The sequence below is a fragment of the Podarcis raffonei genome, chromosome 7 (genome assembly GCF_027172205.1).
Source record: "Podarcis raffonei isolate rPodRaf1 chromosome 7, rPodRaf1.pri, whole genome shotgun sequence".
NCBI lineage: Eukaryota > Metazoa > Chordata > Lepidosauria > Squamata > Lacertidae > Podarcis > Podarcis raffonei.
Genome location: NC_070608.1, coordinates 18,801,461 through 18,823,490, shown reverse-complemented (window position 1 = coordinate 18,823,490; position 22,030 = coordinate 18,801,461). Strand labels below are relative to the sequence as shown.

The 22,030-nt window shown below is 40.7% G+C and overlaps 1 protein-coding gene across 4 annotated transcripts in view; it reads right to left on the bottom strand.

Moving 5' to 3' along the window:
• Nucleotides 1-22,030, bottom strand: part of CSMD3 (CUB and Sushi multiple domains 3) — a 594,298-nt gene that overhangs the window by 142,525 nt on the left and 429,743 nt on the right. For all 4 annotated transcript variants that reach the window (XM_053395420.1, XM_053395417.1, XM_053395418.1 and 1 more), the window contains one exon: nt 15,336-15,452. In XM_053395420.1, the coding sequence (XP_053251395.1) occupies nt 15,336-15,452 (117 nt within the window). The remainder of the gene's footprint in view (nt 1-15,335; nt 15,453-22,030) is intronic.

Genomic DNA, 22,030 nt, shown 5'->3' with positions numbered 1-22,030 from the left:
GTCTAATCTCCTTGCAAACAAAACAGGATAAATGCTCAATAAACAGATCATCTGGAAGCCTTCAGTATCCCTAACCACTATATTGTTCTTTTCACACTTAGATTACAGTATCTTTAGTTGGGGGGAAGGGACAAAGGACTGCTACTGGCTGCCCTATTAAGGAAGTTGCAGCTATTTACAAAAAAGGACCAGATAATCAGTGACTAAATATTTGCATTCCATTCTGGATAGAGCCGAGTGGTTCTGTTGCCCACCTTTCTATCAGAGATTAATCTTCTGAAGGCATACTCTAATCCACAAACAAGTCTCTGTCGATAAAGCCTCATAAACTTCATTTCATAAGCGTGTGCTTTTCCAAAGCACTGTATGCACTTTTTGTGTTGAATTTAAATCTGGGCCTCCAAAACAAAACAAGGTGAACGTACATGGCAGTACATCCCATTGAGTGTAGTGGGGCTTACTCTACATAAATATGCTTAGTCTTGCAGTATATAGCTGTGTGTACACAATACATTTCTTTATATCATTTCTTTCTTTCTTTTAAAAGAATATTATAATGCAGACTAGCTGCTCATGTCTGAAAATATCAGCCAGGGATTTGTAAATGCAAACTTCTCCACTAATGCTCAAGGCAAAATGAGCCTGCTCTGTGATCAAAAGTTCTTTATTTTTCCTGCAAGAAGCAGAACAAGCATTAATGGAAAGAGGGTATTTTGTATTACAGTGTATGGAGTCAAGCTCAGTGGTGGAGTGTGTGATTTGATGCAGTCTCAGATCCTCAGGCAAAGGATTTTTGAGAGCTGCTGCCAGACAGATAGAATATAGTGGGCCTTATCTCTAACATACTGGAGAACAGTGAAGTAGGGAGGACTATTTAATCAAATTTATCCATGTAGAGGAGCAGAATTTTTCCATCTGTTCATCAGATGCAGGGTTCACAATTAGCAGTAACACCTTTTCTATTTTTCCCTATGGTGGCGGCAGTTATTTTTGCTGGTGCTGCAAGTAGCAATTGTATTGGCAATCAGCCCACCATTTTGTATCTTTCACTGGCAATGGTGGCCACCACTAACCCAACAAAATGGTGGGTAACGTAAAAGTGGTGTATTTCCATGGCAGTGAGGGGGGGGGGGAATGTAACATTTCTCAGAGAAAAATGCATTCTGAGAAATTTCAGCTCAGCTCTGCTCTGCTCTGTTGATCTCATGCTGTGCTGTTAATCTGCTGTTTTAGGAGTGCTATATTTTCTGCCACCACCTTTGTATGTTTGTAAATAAACCCAATATTACAAAATGCCATAAAACCACAGAAATCTCTCTTTCCAAAGGAACTTCATTCCAAAGGAAACCTGGAATTACTCACTATTTTTGGAAATAAGGAACTCATAATAATATAACTGAGCCTAAGGGTAATGTTTGTCTGTAACTTCTATTGTCAAAATTTCATGGTTGATTGTGATACAGCAGTTAAAATAGGTAAATGTTACAAGACCAGACTGCTATAGGGTATCTAAAATATACTAAAACAGGGGCAGGCAACCTAAGGCCCATGGGCCGAATGCAGCCCAATCGCCTTCTCAATCCGGCCTGCGGATGGTCCGGGAATCAGCGTGTTTTTACATGAATAAAATGTGTCCTTTTATTTAAAATGCATCTCTGGGTTATTTGTGGGGCCTGCCTGGTGTTTTTACATGAACAGAATGTGCGCTGTTATTTAAAATGCATCTCTGGGTTATTTGTAGGGCACAGGAATTTGTTCATTATTTTTTTCAAAATATAGTCCGGCCCCCCACATGGTCTGAGGGACGGTGGACCGGCCCACAGCTGAAAAAGTTTGCTGACCCCTGTATTAAAATAAAAGAGCTTGAGAAGCAGGGTATTTCAGTGAAGAACATTTTGAATTTGGCACCAGGAGTCATAGGTTGAAATTCCCTTCAGGCATGAAAACCACTAGGTAACTTTGGATTGTTATCTTTCAAGTTTAATTCACTTCTCAGAGTTCATATCAGAATCAAATGCAAACAGCTACAGTGTAAATATGCAACCTTTGATCCTTGAAACGTGGTGTATGTGTGTGTATGTGTGTGTGTGTGTGTGTGTGTATACACACTGTATATTCAAAATTTGGAGCACAATCCTGTAGACTCAGAAAGATGTCCCAGGGCAGGGGCTATAGTATTTTGAAGAACTCCCTCTTTGCAGTTGAAAAATTAGTTCCATACATACATGGGGCCTTTATTAGAGCCATAGAAATCTCCATTGCTGTCCCTCCTCTGCCATAGAGGGTTGTGGTGTTCACGGTATCTTTGGAAAGGGAGAATCGTATCTCATATAACATTTATAAATCCTGAAATAACTACCAAACCGTCTATCTATAAAGGAAACATCATAGCCACACTAACAGCATGGTAACAGATGGTGATATTATCATATTGAAAAGATATGTACTCATAAGCCCACCATGTATTTTATATTTCTGTTCCAAGGGGGCAAGAGTGATTATACAAAGAAATTCCACAGGTCCTTGAAGAACCTGCCATCTAATCATCAGCTATATAAAAGAGCTAGACATGTTTTAAAGTTTAAAAAAGAAGAGAAAAGGATAAACCTGAAAGGCTCACGTACAAGCAAGGTGCAAGAATCTTTGTAGGCAACCTAAATTGCTTCTGTGCCTCTATGAAATAGGAATGCATTACCACAAGAATCCCCTTGCTCTCTCTTTTTTTTCCACCCCAGAGGGCCAAAATGTCTAATCACCAGGAGTAGAAGAAGCCAAGTCTGTCCACATGTGCTCTGACCATTGTAATAATAGAAACATATGGTCATTATTTTGTTCTAATGAGAGAACATCTGGTCCGACATCAGGGAGCTTTTCTGTGCCATTTCATGCACATACACAGACAGCAGATTAACAAACCCTTCCTGGCAGGTTAATTTGGGCTGCAAAGATGCGTTCAAAATACTAGACTGCCACTGACATGTTCTACAACCTTTGATTTTGCTGTTACCAGGTTTTCAAAACTAGGGGAGGAAAAACAGATCTGTGACAGGTTTTCCTCTGTAGTTCAGCTCTGACAAGTTTTGGTATTGTAAAATGTAGAAAACTATGGAGAAAACTAGAAACATCTTAAAGTGGTGTTAAATATACCATTGTATATTAGAGGGCACCCAAATGATATTGTTTTATTTGCTGTATAATATTTTAGTGGGTTGGGAATAAACTTTTTAGGGTTATATGTGGGGATTTTCCCCTGTGAGTGAGGCTGGCAAGCAAGCAAGAGTTTCTTTGAATTTGTTGCCATGATTTCTTTGATCGTTATCATAGTAAGAAAACTTCCTACTGTAGCTTGGGCTGAACTTTTATTGTTTAGTTGTTGCACCAGCAAGGATGGGGGACCAGTTAGGATACTCCACCCCATGATACTAATGGATTCCTGAATACCCTGAGAGATTTTCCAGTGGATAGACCTGGTGGTCATGCTAAGGCCCTCATCTTGCTGTGGAATGATGAGATGTAGGGGGCCACTGATACAAACTGTGGCTGGCTCCCATTTTGGGAAAGTCAGCTGCCTGGCCTGGAAGGAATTATACTCTTTCCACTTCATTTCTGGAAGCAGTCTCAGAAATTTATATTGGGTGGAAAGATGGAATACAAATTTAACAAAGAATACATCAGCACAATGGGGTGAGCCTCTTTGTGCACCTGTAATAAACAAGTAGTGCTTATATGGTTTATATATCACCCAGTAGTGATGTATGGAAGTGAGAGCTGGGCCATAAAGAAGGCTGATCTCCGAAGAATTGATGCTTTTGAATTATGGTGTTGGAGAAGACTCTTGAGAGTCCCATGGACTGCAAGAAGATCAAACTTCTCCATTCTTAAGGAAATCAGCCCTGAGTGCTCACTAGAAGGACAGATCGTGAAGCTGAGGCTCCAATACTTTGGCCACCTCATGAGAAGAGAAGACTCCCTGGAAAAGACCCTGATGTTGGGAAAGATGGAGGGCACAAGGAGAAGGGGACGACAGAGGACGAGATGGTTGGACGGTGTTCTCGAAGCTACCAGCATGAGTTTGACCAAACTGCGGGACGCAGTGGAAGATAGAAGTGCCTGGCGTGCTCTGGTTCATGGGGTCACGAAGAGTCGGACACGACTAAACGACTAAACAACAACAATAAACAAGGCTGAATCACAAATTACTTGTATGTACATCTCTATGGGTCATAGATCTCTGCATTCATTAGGTGTTGACCCTTGATAAAAATCTTTCATTATTGCAAACAGAGTAGGTTACAATAAAGCAATGGATTTCAAAGTAAAAGTTGTGGACTATTAACAAGGCAAAATATGCACGCACACACACACACACACACACTTTTGATAGATTTGGATCTATATTCCAAGCCTTTACTCTAAATTTTATTTATAAAAACTGAATAATCTCTTCCAAAAGTCACCTCATGCTAACTTCTTCCTAAGCATCTGCTCACTTGGCAAGCGTGCAAAGCACAGAACTGGTGAATGAACTACCTCCCAGCTGTGAGCTATGATCTGCTGGCATAACAATTGCCAACTCTTTCTCCTATAAACCTGAGATTTGAAGGTGATGCAAAAAGGATTTTGTATTAAGCACTCAGTATCGAAAAGAGGCAATGTTGACACTGAACTTTAAGTGGGGGCAGGAGAGAATATAGCACTGAAGTGTCTAATACAGATCTAACAGAAACATATAACACAATCAACTAATAACTAATATCTAGGGAAAATGGTATTCAAAAGTTTCTTTTGTTTTATTGCTGAGACAGACACATGAGAAATGGCATTAGGCCACCCCATAAATGTTTGTGGATGCAGATATTTTCACTTGCAGTCCTACATAGTTGGGCTGGTGTAAGAGAAGATATTCATGATGTTTTTGCAATGAAATTTATGCATCAAGATTGTACAAAGCAGCCTATATTGGAAACATGAAACAATAGCATCAGCTGGATAAAAAGGATAGCCCCACAGCAAATGGTGAATTATTTTTCTTATAATTTTAGTACAGAGGTGGCATAGGGAAATTAGAATAGTCCTCCTGGATCAAGCCAGTAGCCCATCTAGTTCAGTATCCTGTTCTCGCAATAGCTAACCATGATCAAATAGTTTATTATATTAACCAAAGGCCATGGTAATTTCATTAGAATTTGCCAAACTGCAAACCATAAGATTCAGCATACAACAACTACTACATAATACAAGTCATTATAGGTTTAAAGAAAGGGCGTTGGAGTTCATAAGTGTCATCTATCAACTCAAACCAATCTTAACTTGTTGTGATATTGTCTAGCTCTTATCTTTCTTGCAGCCAGGGCAAAAGGTGTTGCTTTAGGTATAACAAATCTGTTTAGATTACAGTGGTACCTCTAGATACGAACGGGATCCGTTCCGAAGCCCCGTTCGCATCTAGAGGTAAACGTAACTAGTGATGGCGCGTCTGCGCATGCGCGCATTGCTTTTCGCCACTTCTGCGCATGCGCGCATTGCTTCTCGCCACTTCTGCGCATGTGTGTGACATCATTTTGAGCGTCTGCGTATGCGCAAGTGGCGAAACCCAGAAGTAACACGCTCTGTTACTTCCGGGTTGCCGAGGAGCGCAACTCGGACGCGCTCAACTCGAAGCATATTTAACCCGAGGTATGACTGTATAAACAATATTGTCTAGGGCAAAGATAACCCCCATTAAACCCTAGGTATGGAACATTGCAGCTTCTGAGTTGTATCCAAATCCAACAAAGTAATTGTGTGAGCAGAATGACTTATGCTCACATGACACAACTTCCCGCCCCTCTGGCAATGTCCTCCAATCTGCTCCAACCCTCTGGAGAAGATTTGGGAAGAGTGTGGGGATGTGCTTGGGATGAACAGGGAAAGGAAGTTCTGTCTCATGATTAGAAGTCATTAAACTCACAGTGACAGATGGATTCAACCCTCTGACTCTGGCTACAAAGTTGATAACAAATCACAGCATTCCATTCTTCAAATTACTCCAGTTAACAGGCAAACTGCTGGAAGTCAACTTAATGATCTGGCACCCTGCAACACACACACACACACACACACACACACACACACACACATTCACAACCCCATTGTTCAAATCCATAAACATCTGTCATATTTGGTTTGTCACATTAGTTTGCAATTGGCCAACAAGCCATAGTTATCACCCCTTTTGGACTTCTGTGGCCTAATTCTCAGTGAACTAGTGAATCTGAATCTATCAATAATAATAACATTTTTTTTATTTATACCCCACCCTCCCCGGCCAGAGCTGGGCTCAGGGCAGCTAACGCCAGTAAAATTACAATAAAACATAATGGGGGTGGGACAATTTAAAATACAGGCTAAAATACAATTTAAAAAGCAGCCTCATTTTTAATAATAGCCCATAGATCAAAACCATAAGGGGAGGGAAACATAAGGGTCAGACTGAGTCCAAACCAAAGGCCAGGTGGAACAGCTCTGTCTTGCAGGCCCTGCGAAAAGATGTTGGATGGCAGTAGAAGGTTCTCACAGGGGGGGAAATGATTTCAAAGGGAAGTGTTGCAACCTAGCAAGTCTTCTATGTAGAGAAAATCTTTATGTATGGAGTTGTATTCAATCACACAAGTCCCCCACCTGCAGCCTGATGTAGTAAGCCTCTCTCTTGGATTAACACATTTGTGTGTGCTAGCCATATACTGCCTCCTGTTTCATTATCTGCACATTCTTACCTCTCGTATAACACAGCATTTTTATTCTAGTTCTCAACAGCAGCTTGATAGAATTCAGTGAAACAAATAGAAATGTAAACAGCCATGGACCACCATTCTGGAAAGATTTTCAGGCACACTGCCAGAAAAAAAGCATTCTGCAGTTAATGAGCTTCATAAGATAATAAAAAAAGAGATAGCACTTCTTTATTGTTCAAACTAGTAACTTCTGCTGCTACTTTTAAGACCTACAAATGAGTTGTATGCATTGTGCTATGCTGTGGCAGACCATATCTTATTTTAATTAGATGGTGAGGTCTTTGGTAAAGTATAAGAACTGTACTCCCAGCACCCTTTCTGAGTTTTTATTTATTTCCTATTAATATTAAAAACTTTAGTGGAGCTCAAATAAATATATCTGAACAGTGAGGAGAGAGTGGGAAAAGTGTAAAAAATGAATGTAAGGTGGTAAAAAGACATTTTTTTAAAAAAGGACAACTATGGATGTCAGTGATCAGCAAAGAATTTGAAATGGCTACTTTAAAAGACAACCCAAATCTTGTATTCAAGGTAGGGCTGAAATCAACAATGTGTATAGTGCTCTCACTTGAGAGTGGGCAGAATTGAAAGTGTTAAAGGCTTAAGAGTGTGTGTAGATTCCACCACCTGAATTTTGAAGTGGTACAGTCCCAGGTGGGTTGCAAGATACATTTTGTGTGTGTATGAAAGTTTGCTTCATCCTTTGCTTATAACATTCTCCAACTGGATTTATGTTGGGTTTTATAGAATAGCAATAAGAGAATGAAGCAAAACTGAATTCTAAAAAACTCTAAGGGTATTCATATACAGGAGTTTCCAGTGCGCCAGTCAACACACTTTATAGCAAAAATGTCCTTGGTTTTCTCAGATAGGCTCCTGGATAAAAGTATAATGTGGCAAAGAATTGTTGTTTATCAACATAACTTATTCCCTCCTGTGGATTGCTTCCCTTTACATGGCCCACAAGTCCAGCAAATCTGCAGTCTGTGGAGAACAGGTATATCTGCTTATTAAAAAGCAAAGGTTACTGATTTTTGTGTTCAAAAAATGGGGAACAGCTATCACATCTTTACCCTAGGTATGTAAACTGATATATGTAAGGCAACTTGCTTCTGGTGTTCAGAACATAAATAAATCTACTATAATATGTTGTGCAGAACAGAGTCTTTTCTACAATGAAAGGAAGGGATGGTGGTAGCCAAACCATATGAACCAAAGCCTAGATCCACTCCCCAACACACCTCCTTTTTACCCTCTCCATCTCAGAGCACCAGTGGTGGATTGGACCTCTGTGACTGGGACTCTTTCTCCAAGGGTGGACCTCCCACTTGATTTATGGAGAAGTAGATCCACACAATCCCATGACTCATCTCAGAACCCTAAGGTTGCAGCTTTAAAGTGTTGATATGAATTTTGTAATAAATAAACCCTGTTTAGAAGGTGCCAAACAAAAACAAATGAACAACCCTGACTAAAATATTCCTTTAAATGGTGCATGGGGTTTTTAATCACCTGGATGCTTCCGAAATAGTCACAGCCCTTGATGGAAGTGCAACTCAGAAAGCTGGGAGGGAAACACAAAATACAAAATTCTCATTCTCTTCTCTGATCATGAGATATTCGTTCAATTGTCTGCAATTAATTCTGCTATGCATCTTCACTAACTGATATGCTGAGAAGGAGCCTCCGTGAGTTTGAAGAATCTAACTGAATATGTGGGTGGAAAAAACACCAATTTGTTTTGTGATCTGTCAGATACTTGCTGGCTGGGGATACTGTGATCTAGATACTGTTGCTCTCTTAGTCTCAGCAATGACAGTTTTTTCTCTTAGACTCAGCAATTATCCTGATGTTGCTTTTTATCTCAGAATCACTACTGATGACCAGATGCACAAAACCTTGCATGAGCTAGGGGAGAAATATTAGTGCTGCGGGGCCAAATTATATGACCCAGACTTTTTCAGCATTTGTGTGTGAAAGAGGGTGAGTGAATATTGGTAATCATTTCAGAAAAAGGCACATATTGTCTATTTTCAGGGGTCATGAAATTATCTTCAGGACACAAAGCAGCATAAGGTTTTCTTTTCTTAAAAAACACAAAAGTTTTTCTACCACTTAAAGCTGCAGCAGAACTGCCGTGATCACTGCCATACCAAGGCCCCATAAATAAGGACTGGAACTTACATCATGGTGCAGATATATTTCAGCATGGCATCCCATTGAAAACAATGGGAGAAAACTGTGTGGGTTTTTTTGGTTTTTGGTTTTTTTAAGTAAATAGGGTAGGCTCTCCTAGATACAGGCAACCCCTACATGTGTCGGCAGAGTGCGTATGTGCCCCCCTGTCCCCGTTCTGCCCAGTTCCATCCCCGTTCTGCTGTCTTCCGGGTCCCAAATTCCCTGTGCATCAACAATCATGTGTCAATTGGACATGCCTAAAATGGCTGCCGCCTATATTCAAATGAGCTTTGGAAGGTTCACAGCTTCAGACCCCTGGCCCAACAATAGGCTTGCTTTGTAAGGCTGCAATCCTTTATACACAGACACGCTTAGATAACTTAGGTTATCCCCAGTAAACTCAATGGGACTGTTGAATCGTCCCCTAAAGTAGCAAAAGGTCCAAGCACATAACAAGAGAATAGGTTAAATATATATATATTAAAAGACCTAAGGAAATAGGCAGGTGCAGAAAGGCAGTAAAGTAGTTTCCAGGTAAGTCTCCCTGGGGGAGAACATTTCAAAGGCAAGACACCTCAGAAGGTGTGGCTATGCAGAGAATGCTTTTCCCAAATCACTTCAATGAATAGGCAGGCTCATGTGAAAAACAAAACAAAACATTTCTTTCTTCTACATCCCAAGTATCAGATCTTCCAACTTCACAGCTTCAAACATCAGGCATGATCTCCATTCCATTCCATTTTCACCACTTTTAAAATAAGTTCCTGTCCTCATACTTGAGACTTGGCTATCTGAGATAGGCTGCCGGCTGTCCAGGTCTCAAATGTCCCCCTGATGCTCCTCACATCCCTGACGTTGCTTTATTTTAGCATATCCTCCTTTCCCCTGTGATCTTACTGAACTGAAGAGGCACCTGGATACACAGCCCTTCCCTTCTCCAATATATAATGCAACCTTAGGTTGGCCTACTGGTAAAGTTCACCCCCCCCCCCCAATATCATTCTGTTAGCATCCAGTTCAGTTGAGAGAACTTGTCTCTCACAATTTAAGCCTCTGAGATAACACCTTCCTGCCACTACAAAATAAATCTTCGTGATTTTTGAAATGCAAAATGCATTTTAAAGCAAAAGTGACATTGCCGAAGTAACTGTGGAATGACATGGCTTTTAAACTGTCTGTAGATTCCACACTCAGTGAACACTCTAAAAGAGATAATGTGTGTTGACAACATTGTTTGGTTGCTTTTGCTCAGCTGGCAGAACAGATTTTGTGCTTGCTTTTTTTTTGAGGGGGGGACTTTGCAATAGTCAATCTTTTATGGACCATTCACCAACAAATTGTTAGTGGCCTGTCAGTTTTACTCCTTTTATACAATTCTTTTTATGTTACTTTCAAAATTGCTTAAAAATGCATGAGAAAATAGTTCAAATGTGAAAAAATGAGAGTGGCTGCAGATTTCATTATTATTATTATTATTATTATTATGAAAGCAGTGGTTCCTATGGGAAATCTAAAATATGTCATGATCACATCATGTGTGGCTCTAGGAATAGGTACTGAAGACAATATGACACATGTAGGTGGAGTAACAGATTGTCATGTTGAAATCAATCAGAAGTGAACATTGTCAACAAAACCAAATGGTTTAATGTCTAAAAATCATGCAAGAATACAAAAATAATTTTAAAAATTAAATTAAAAAAAAAGAATACCAAAATGGCATGGAGACAGAAACTTAAGACTTTTAATGGTCCATGCTCACCCTCCCACTGTACCATGCAACTCAGCATCCTAAAACAAATCACTATATCTATCTAAAACACCGCATATGATATCACATTCAACCAATAGCACCCATTTAAGCATGCTGTCCGTGTAACAAAGCAGAACGGGGATACCGAGGATCAAGAATCCTTCGAATGCTAGTCATCTTCCAAAGCAGCTTGTCAATCTGGCTTTGTGGGTTAGTATTGTAATCTAAATGTTGTGAAAGTTCTGCAACGGTAACATTTTGATAGTAACCGCAATAGGAAGGTAACCACAATAATGATGACTATTGAGTCTCGAGTGTGTGTATGTGTGAATGGGTCATGCGGTTTGTGAATGAATAAGCATTATGTGTGGATGGATAGGAGGTATAAATTGTGCTTGAAGGTGTCTATATGTGAGCATCTATGAGCAGACTTTATGCGCGAATGATGACAGTAACAGAATGGAGTAGGGATGGGAAATGGGAGCAGACATGGTATTGAAGGGAAAGAGAACACATGGATTGTTAAGGGTTTTTCCTGATATATACTGAACAATAAATTGCCATGTTGTTGTTGTTGGTTGTATGTGTGTGTGTGTTTGTGTGTGTGTGCAATATAGAAAAAGTTTCATGGCTTAAATCAGGAGTCAGCAAACTTTTTCAGCAGGGGGCCGGTCCACTGTCCCTCAGACTTTGTGGAGGGCCGGACTATATTTTGGGGAAAAAAATATGAACAAATTCCTATGTCCCACAAATAACCCAGAGATGCATTTTAAATAAAAGCACACATTCTACTCATGTAAAAACACTAGGCAGGCCCCACAAATAATCCAGAGATGCATTTTAAATAAAAGCACACATTCTACTCATGTAAAAACACGCTGATTCCTGGACTGTCCGTGGGCCAGATTTAGAAGGCGATTGGGCCGGATCTGACCCCTGGGCCTTAGTTTGCCTACCTATGGCTTAAATGAAATTGCACAACATACAGATGTATCACAGCACATGCATATGCAGACACATTAAATTCCCCAAATCCTACCCACCTACTGAATGGGTTCACAAAAATTTAAATATCCCGCAAGGGCAGCTAGAAGGCAGCTCTGACCTCACTTTATTGCTCTGGGGATTCATACTTAAAGCAGCATTTCAGAATTCCAAGGTGAGTAGGGCAGATAGATAGGGGGGAAAGCTAAACCTGTCACATTGGCTCCCAGCCATGCTCCAGTGGCATAAAAGATATAAGTAAACGGTGTGTTAAGAGGGTAAACCCAAACACCTGTCAGAAACAAATTTCTAAATAATGCCAGGTGCCCATCTCTGTCAGTTCAGGAGTGAGTGTGCAAGTAGATAGGATTGAGGCCAAAATCAGCTGGTAAGTGGAAGACACAGGATCATTATTAAGCTACACCCCACCTTACAAAGGAGTGAGCTGTATACAGAGCCATCAAATCTTCTGCTAATTTCCATGGGTTTCCCCTTGCATGTTGTATTGCTAAACATCAATTACAACTAGTGAATCAGCAAAAAAGAGAGCGAGAGAGAGATTAAAATTAAGCAACAGCATAGTAATTTTAATCAGTGGAGGACCACAGTGTTAAACAATTAGTGATCATTGCGCCCTTCTGCAGGATCAGTGGGAAAGTGTCAAAGATGATGAGTCTTCCATGTTTACAGAAGATTCTGCCTATAGCATGCTGTGTGCTTTTGTGAATCATTTATCTTCTAGCTTAAACCCGTCATAGCATGAAATATTGAAGCTGTGATTCTGCATGACAGAATAATGAAACATTGAAAAAGGGCTACAGTGCTGTGATTTTTTCACAGAGTCAGCCATGAAAAGTTGAATACCTGAATGTAAAATTGCTTTTATTCCTACTCCATGAAATGTTCATTAGCCTAATAGTTAAATTATGATTATCTGTTTATGTTTTGTTTTGCATTTAATTTGTATATCACTGTTGCTGGTTTTTGAGTTGCGCTTTTACAAAACTGTAATTTATAAATGATGTTAGCCACTCTGAGTGGCACTTTGTATATAGATGCTTTAATAAACACACAGGTTGCTATTGATTAGGGTTGTATCTTTGAGATACCCAAATTTGTTTGTTTTTCAACAACAAGCACACTTCACAACTTGAAGTGCTGACTTTTCATTTTTGGAGGCCATGTTAAATAGCTTGTGACCCCACACAGCTTTAGAAATGCACACTTACAGTAAAGGCCACACTGGCTTGGAAAATAGAAAAATAATACTAATTTACTGCATGACGGAGTCCTATTTGAGTCCTTCTAGGTAGAAGCTAACTTAAGATTGTGAAATAAGCCACAAACATGAAAGTGAAAAGAGCTGTACCATTTCAAAATTTTACAGAATTATGGAGTTGGAAGAGATTTCAAGGATCACCTCCTCCAACACTCTGCAGTAAGTCAGTTTTGATTGGAACAAAATTTTATAATGCCAGATACATATAACAGGTAGAAAAAGAACACACACAGACACTTTGTTAAAATCATTCCATGTTATGGGCCTGTGATCATATTCAGTTGCTCCTTTAAAAAAACAACAACACCCAAAGATTTTAATTGATTGTTCTGTATATAACACAGGCTAATTTTCTTCTTCCCTCTTCACCCATTTCCCCATTTTGTGGTGTCTTTTAGATTGTTGACTAGTAGGTGGGCTTCTCCATTTATATTAATCTCATGTGAGCCTGGGAGACTGGGGCAAAATGCTTCAAACAAATAAATTGGATCATATTTTTGCCTTACCTCTTCAAATGTGCATAGATAATCTAATAGCTTCAGGCCAAAGGATAATATATACAGTGGTGCCTCGCAAGACGAAATTAATTCATTCTGCGAGTCTCTTCGTCTTGCGGTTTTTTCGTCTTGCGAAGCACGGCTATTAACGGTACTTAGCGGCTTTAAGAAAAAGGAAACAAAGTCGCAAGAACTCGCAAGACGTTTTCGTCTTGCGAAGCAAGCCCATGGGAAAATCGTCTTGCGAAGCGACTCAAAAAACGGAAAACTCTTTCGTCTTACGAGTTTTTCGTCTTGCGAGGCATTCGTCTTGTGAGGTACCACTGTAAATGGGAATATTTTCTACTGGCTAGCAGTAGCAAGAGTCCAATTCATAGCAACTCAGCAATGAGTGAAGTGGATCAGAAACCTTGAACAATTTAAGACCATCTTTAACTAACTTGGATCTTGTTGCACTTTCCAGATAACAGCCAGCAAATCGTTTTAGTCAAACCTTGTAAGGCTGCCTAACCATAGTGTCAACACTGGTTTTGATAGTAAAACATCTCCCCTCCCTCCCCTCTCATACAGTCTTAGCACCTTTCAGTTGCTATCTTCTGAATATTGTGTCAAATCCTACTGCTGAATTTGCCTAGTGGTCCTGATTTCACAAGAATGGCCTGTAATCTTAAGCTTAGTCTTGCAAAGGTTAATAATGTGACTTCTGAGTAATCAAATTACGTTGATTCGAATGAACCTTACTCCCAGGAAAGTGGCTATAGGATTGTAGATTAAATATCATACAGTATACTCATTTGCACATCTACTTAGATACAAGCCCACTATGTTCAGTGGGGCTCATTTCATGACATTTCGTACAGCATTGCAGTTGTTTTTTCTTATATACATGTGGGCAATCTCAGTAGTCTGTGACACAGAATTTAAAAAATGCCAGGAAAACTATTATGTGCCATCCATGATAAATAGACTAAAAACATCTGTTCAAGAAAACATTCATTCCTGGCCTTTAATAAATTAGCATGGTGGGGAGTTATAAATTATTGAAATAAATGTAAACATCTGTGGAGGAAATCATCAATTCCAAAAGTGGTCTTTGGTACGTTAGCAATATCCAGAAATATAAATTATTGCAAGAAATATAAATGATCTCTCAGTCCGTGGCAAAACACAGCCATACATTTTACATCAATTCTGTGGCCAATGAAGCAGACAGCAGTCTAAAACACAGCCATTTCAACCTATTTACAAACCTACTGCATGCCTGGCTGTAAGCCATAAACATCCTTATCATAAAATTAGATGGATCTTCCTGTTCCTCAGCAGATGATTTCCTTCAATATATGGAAAATGTATTTCACACACTCAATGAACTGTTCACCTAGCTGATGTCTTCCATACATTCCAATGTGCATGACATACAAGCACTGCTACACTTCTTCACCATTAGGAAATATATGATGATATTCAAAATCTTATCAGCGGTTCCCAACTGGCACCCCTCTTTAAGCCCCCTTATGTCCCTGTTACGGCTCCATTATTCCCTCTTCTGGGTCCAAAAGGACCTGCACACCAGCAATCACATGTCATATGGACGCACCTAAAGCTGTTGCCACCTGCTTGCAATAATAAAGTTTAAGCAACCAATATAACATTTCTGAGTGAGACACACACCCATCAAAACATTTGTAATTAAAATAATTGGATAAACAGATCACAGCATTTATGAAAGCATCCCCATATTTTTTCCAATATGCAGTTATTGATGCTAAACTGAGATTGCCGGATATAATAATTACAACGTCCGTGTAAAGCTAGGAAAGCAATAATTGTAAACTAACAAGTAAAACACAAATTAAAGACATATTACTCACCAAATTCCTTTGGGACAGCAATGGAGTAAATGCAGTTATGTCCTATGCTGTAGTTTTTAGGGTAGTTTGGGGATAAAACTGTGCCTTCGGAGCCTGTAGAACGACTTCCACAAGGTGCTAGGAAGTAACGATGCAATGTATTTTAACAATATGGTACTGAAAAAATAAAATAGGCAATGCATACCCCCCAACATTTCTCTGATGGAAATAGGGATGTTCCATTCCATAATGATAATTTTACTATTTATACCCCACATATCTTACTTAGTTGCCCTAGCCACTCTGGGCAACTTCCAGCACATGCACGTGCACACGCACGCGCGCACACACACACACACACACACACAATTAAAAACCTGCATACCCTCCAACATTTCTCCAATGAAAATAAGGACATTGTAAGGACAAGTGGGACACTCTGGGATCAAATCAGAAACCTGGGCAGCTTTTCTAAATCAGGGATGTTCCTGGAAAATAGGGATACTTGGAGGGTCTGGCAATGTAAATGTACTTTAGTCTGCATATGTATTGAGATTGTTTTAAAATGTTGTTGTTTTATATTTTGTACGTTTGTCATCCTGGACTCCTTTGGGAGGAAGAGCAGGATATAAATTTATTAAATACAAATGCTTAGCACAATTTTATTGCACTTTCCCCCCCTCATTTACTTTCCAAATGAATGAAACTTTATAATTGTTGCAATTCCACTGGTGCTGCTTTGTGGCTAAAACAAGTTAACGGGAAAGAAAAATGGGGGGAAGGGATGACTCCAGATGTTTGGCCTAATATTTATTCCAGACCTGACAAAATAAATCCTCCCAAGGGGCATGTTTTAGCAGCAATTTTCACTAATTAATTCTCCTAGTGACTATAATGTCCCATAAAAATCAGTGAGAATTGGTGGTAAAACATGTCCCAATGGAATAATTTGTTCCCTAGAATAAAAAGATCTGGTCCAGCATCTTGTTCTCATAGTGACCAACCAACTGCCCATGGGAAACGTACAAGCAGGGCGTGAGTACAAGACCATTCCTTCCTCCTGTGGTTTCCACCAAGTTACAATCAGGAGCAGACTGCTTTCAACTATGGGTAGTGTCAGGTGCTGGTGGTGGTTGCTCGTGAGTAACTAGGCAGGACTCCGACCTGTCTCCGACCTGTCCGACCCTTACAGGTTTTATTGGTGCAAACTATTTACAGTGCATAGCCACAAAGTTCATGTCCATCTTAGTCACTTGCAGATTCCGGGAGTGGCCCCTTCCGGTTTCTCCCCCAGCATAGGAACTTAGACACCCCAAATCTCTGCCTCCCCTCCTTACTTTTCACCCCTCTGCACAAGCTGGGCGACAGAAACAGCATGTGTGCCTCCTGGCCAGCCAGGCTAGGTGAGGCACTTGGGCTCTCAGCAGCACCTTGAGCCTTCCCTTTGCTTGGCTGCCCCCTTCCCTCTCTTCTCCACCGGAGGCGTGGCTTTCCCCACTGCTGGACAAGGAGCTGCTCCTCAGAAGCATTGGAGGCTCTCTGTATCCCCCTGCTTCCCTCCCCTGTTCCGATGGCAGTCCCCTGACAGGTAGAGTTATCCAGGGGCAGAAGAAGGGGTGTGTGGTGGGTGTGATCCGCCCCGGGTGACACCACTGAGGGGGGTGACAAAATGCCAGGCGGCACTCACCTGAGCCACTCGTCTCTCCTGGGAGTGACACAGTGGCTTGGGCACCTACAGCCTCCGTGCTGCCCCAAACAGTCCTCCCACTGCCTCCGCCCCTCATCTGTAGGGTGGCTGAGTGGGAGGAAGCAGGCAGACTCCTCTGAGGCCCCACGGAGCGTCCTGCCCTGGCTCACCCAGCCCCATGGGTGACTGGCCCTGCCCCTGGGTGCAGTGCATAGCCACCGCCCCAGGCACCTGATCGGCTTGCTCTGCCACTGGAGTCACCCACCATGAATTTGCTTAATCCTTGTTTAAAGTCATCCAAAGTTTGTGGCCATCATAGCCATAGTTCAAGTAAGCAGTAAAGAAGTATTTATTTTTTCTGTCCTGAATCTTCCACGAGTTCTAGTGCTTTGAGAGAGGAAGAAGAATCTTTATGTCCTTCTCTTATGAATCTTATGTCAACCACCTGGATTTTCCCCTCCTCTTTAACAGGAAAAAAGTGACTGGCCTTTTGGGTCAATCTTTTTACTGTGCAAACTTAAGCATATCAAAAAATACTGATACTGTGCTCACTCTCTCTCTTTCTCTGTATACTAAATATTTATATACTGCTATAAAATCAGAAACCATTAACTAGCTATTATGGAAAGATGTATTCTTAATTGCCTTCTGTGTCCCCCAAGACACTTTCAGAAGTGCAACTGGCTCTACACAAGACAGTTGCGGGGCTTAGCTTATCAAATGCCCTCTAATTAATTGTACAAGATGCCAGCGAAGTTATGTGTATTAAATTTTATTCCACTATCTGTAATGCAAAATCCATTCAAAACTGTGATAATAATTATGTTTTTGCCAGAGCACGAAAATTTGACAAAGACTAGCCGTTCTGAGAAACTAATCTATACAACAATTAGCATATCTGGTTGAAATAATCCCTAATGCTTGCGAGTCATGCACTAAAACAAAAACCACAAATTAAAATAAAACACCCAGCCAACAGGGGTGTGGGGTGTGGGCACAATTACCATGATTTCAGCTGCCACTTATGCTGAAAGAGGATAGGACTATACCAGCAAAACTTTTTAATATTTTAATTTTGAAAACATTTTTGTCTCTCACGTATTTGTGTTAAAAACTGGGCTGCTGAGCAACTGAGAAATGAGCAGCCACACAACACCCACAGCATCTCTTTAGGTTGTGCCCCAGTTTAGGGCAATGGATTTGGATGGCTTTCCCTCTAAAGACCAGTTGCTGCATGGATCGTGTGGACAACTGATATAATGCCCTGCTTTTTGAGTTTCCTGTAGGTACCTGATTGATCCCTGAGAACTGAATACTAGATGAGTTAGGCCTTGGGGCTGATATACCAGGCTCTTTTTGTGTTCATATGAGTGGCCTGTGCTGTCATTTCCAAATCTGATTTAGTAGAACCATTTTTGGATATTTTATTGCTATACAACATTAGAACGCTCAAGCATATTATACATGTAGCAGTGCAATGCACGGTCGCTTAAAAATCACAACAGAAGTCAATGGATTCACAGTTCAAATTCTGGTGTGTACAAGACTAAATATTGTATCTAATGCTAGTCATACTCAGAGCAGCAGACAATTAAAATTAGAGGAAATAATTAAGGTCCATTCATTTCAATGGTTCTCCTCTGAGTATGACTAATCTTAGATACAGCCCTAAGCTCTTGTGTACCCCTCCCCCTTAAAACTAAACAAACGTTGAATGAAAAGTTCTGGTTTAGCATTTAGTACATTCAAAGTGCATTTCTTTGGCATGTAAAATGAGGAAGAAAGTGTGGAAAGAAATATCTTTTCACAAAAGCATTAATTCTCAAATGAGGTAAATCTTATATGCAAATTCTGTTCCATTTCTTCAGCAAAACCTATCAGCAGTGAAACTAAGTGTCAAATTACATATGGAATTTGCAATAATGTTGAGCATTATTAAAGATTTAATTACATTATCTGGAGACTCAATCTCATCTGTAAGTATCCATTTCAAGTAAAATTGAGCTCAGAGGTATCTTAGCATAATGCTTATTTCACACAAGCTTATGCTATATCTAAGTATCACAGGAAAGTTCTGCCAATGTTAATGAGTCACAACATGTATAATATTACATTCTGTTATGCTCTAAAGATGCAAATCAAATAATTGCAGCAGAATAACTTCACTGGTCACCTAATAGCACTATTCAGTCAGTCTCAAAATGCAATATATACGGTCATTTCTGTTAAAGAAGCAAAGATTAAAGGCACATTTCAAGAGATGAGAAGGGGTTGAGAACCAGACACACGTAGGCATACCGCTAAAATGTGGTTTTGTACTACATGAATAAGCCTAGCCTTCTCCAATTTCCACTTTTAGTCGATGCTTGTCATTTCAACCAAACCAGGAATTGTGATTTAACACTAACTAGGGATACTTTCAAAACAAGCTGACTTCAAACCCAAAATGGCCAATGTAGCTTGGGCTGAAAAGCCTGCTAATGATTTAGTATGGGCACACTTGTCAATTCAACCTGTCACATATCTAAGGGAAGAGGTAAGATTTCCATTTTACACAAGACTATGAAAGTGTGGAAATAGTTTCTTGACTCACTGGCTCATTTTGTTTCTACACCTCTACCGTATTGGTACACGGGTGGTGCTGTGGTCTAAACCACTGAGCCTCTTGGGCTTGCTTGATCGGAAGGTCGGCAGTTCTAATCCACATGACGTTAGTGAGCTCCCATTGCTCTGTCCTAGCTTCTGCCAACCTAGCAGTTCAAAAGCACACTAGTGCAAGTAGATAAATAGGTACTGCTGTGGAGGGGAAGGTAAACAGCGTTTCCGTGCACTCTGGCACTTGTCACTGTGTCCCATTGCACCAGAAGCAGTTTCGCTTGAGGTCATGCTGGCCACATGACTCCGAAAGCTGTCTGTGGACAAATGCTTGCTCTTTCAGCTTGAAAAGCGAGATGAGTGCTGCACCCCATAGTTGCCTTTGACTGGACTTAACTGTCCAGGAGTCCTTTACCTTTACACCCCCCTACTGAGCACTACTCTGTGTGTGATATTCCATTATTCCACAACCAACAAACCTATAAAGATGGGTTTTTACAAAGAAGAAAATGTCCCTTCCCCCCCTCAATCTATGGTGTCACCAATATACGGAAGACACCCAACTCTATCTCTCCATTCCATCTGAATCGGGTATGGATGTGTAGGCCAGTGTCTGGAGTCAGTAATGCGTTGGATGAGAGTCAACAAGCTGAGACTGAATCCTGAAAAGACAAAGGCAGCGTTTGTAAATGGTTCACATCTTCTGGCAAGTTGGATCCTCCTAACAGATGGTCCATGTTGTGCTCGGCCCCTGAAACTCCTCCCCAACCGGCTTGTGGGCGGGGCTTAGCCTGCTCCAAGCTGGTGGTGCCACAGTTATGCCATTGGCCTTTAGCCAATCGGCATCTTGGGAAAGGTTGGGCATATCTATTTGGCAGCGTGACAGAGGGACCTCCTTTTGCTTCGCGCTGCCAAACACCTGCCCACCCACCCATTAATTAGGTCGTGTTTGGCCTTGCTTTGGACTTCGGTTGGTTGCCTGTTTTGTAACGGGGACCGAGTAGAAATTTTTCCCAATGTGGCAGATTGGCTGTGGCCACTTGGTTTTTGCCTACCTCTTAGCAATTGTCACAACTTTGTAAGGTTTGGCGGTTAGGCATTGGTTTAGGGGAATGTGGGGAGGGGAGGTGCGGCCATCACCTGCCCCTCCAATGAATAGGGTATTCCGTTAAAGCAATCCGGGGGTCTGGATCTCGTCCGAAGCTCGGAAAGGGGCTAGGGCCATGCCAGGATCCCCAGGAACCCCAGGGGTGAGCACCAGTCAATATACACTGACGGAGAACCCCCTGCTGGTTGCTTACCCTTACAGGCTTCCTGCACAGTGGGGCAGGAGCCAGTTATAGTTTTGATACCAATGCCTAAGTCAATAACAGTCACATTTGTGTATTCAATAATGTTGTGAACAAAATTTGCCCGTAAACATTTAAACTAAATTCTGTCTCCACTGTGTCTTTATTTCCACGAGGGATGGGTTTTGGGGCTCGGAGCACAATGAGTGGACAGCCTGTTCCACTAGCAGGCGTTGCTTTTTCCTTGAAGGAGCGAGTGCTTAGCCTGAGGGTATTCCTTGCCCCAACATTGACACTTTAGGCTCTGGGAAGCAAACTGAAAAGATATACTCTTTATGAATTTATCGTGGAATATATTGTGCTCATGTCCTGTATGCATTTGTAAGTATAATGAATTACGAATTACCCTTCTGTGAGCATTAGCCTAACATGGGTGATCCCCCCCGCCCAGGCAAGTAACACATAGTAGTTTCCTGTTTTGTTTTTAAGGAGGAAATGTAAAAAGCTTTTGCTCTTGGTCTCAGATAGGATGGTAATTATGATTTGGATCCTTCTCAGCATGAAATGGGGTTTTCCACAATACTGAGCAATAAAGTGCTATCTTGAAAACAACAGATATTTGTTACGTGAAAGGTAACTCTTAGGTAGTATTGTTAGAAGGAAATGCACTTGTTGAAGTTGACAAAAATCATTACTTACTATCCGTTGTCATATGAAAAGTTTAATCTGCACACCTTAATTATATTCTGCTTTTAACAGCTATCATCAAATGCCAAATGGCTTAGTGTATTATCCTGGTTAATCTTTGCATTCATTCATATGAGAGTGAGATTGTGGACTTGGTTCACATCGTGCAATTATTAGAGAGGCTTCAAGGACATTTGAAATAAGGATATTAGCCAAAGGCAAGTCACACTTAATACAGAGAGGCATTGGAGAAATGTATATAGCTTTCTTTCCTTCTTCCATTAGCTTAATTAAAAAAGAAGAAAGTAAAATTTTATTGAATCTTGTTAAAAACTTATGTTAGGATATGAAAATGAAGTAAAGACTCTTTGGGGTTATTGTATAGACATCAAATCACACAAAGTTACAATGTATAGGGATGGGGAACCTGTTCTCCAGATACTGCTGAACAACAAGTG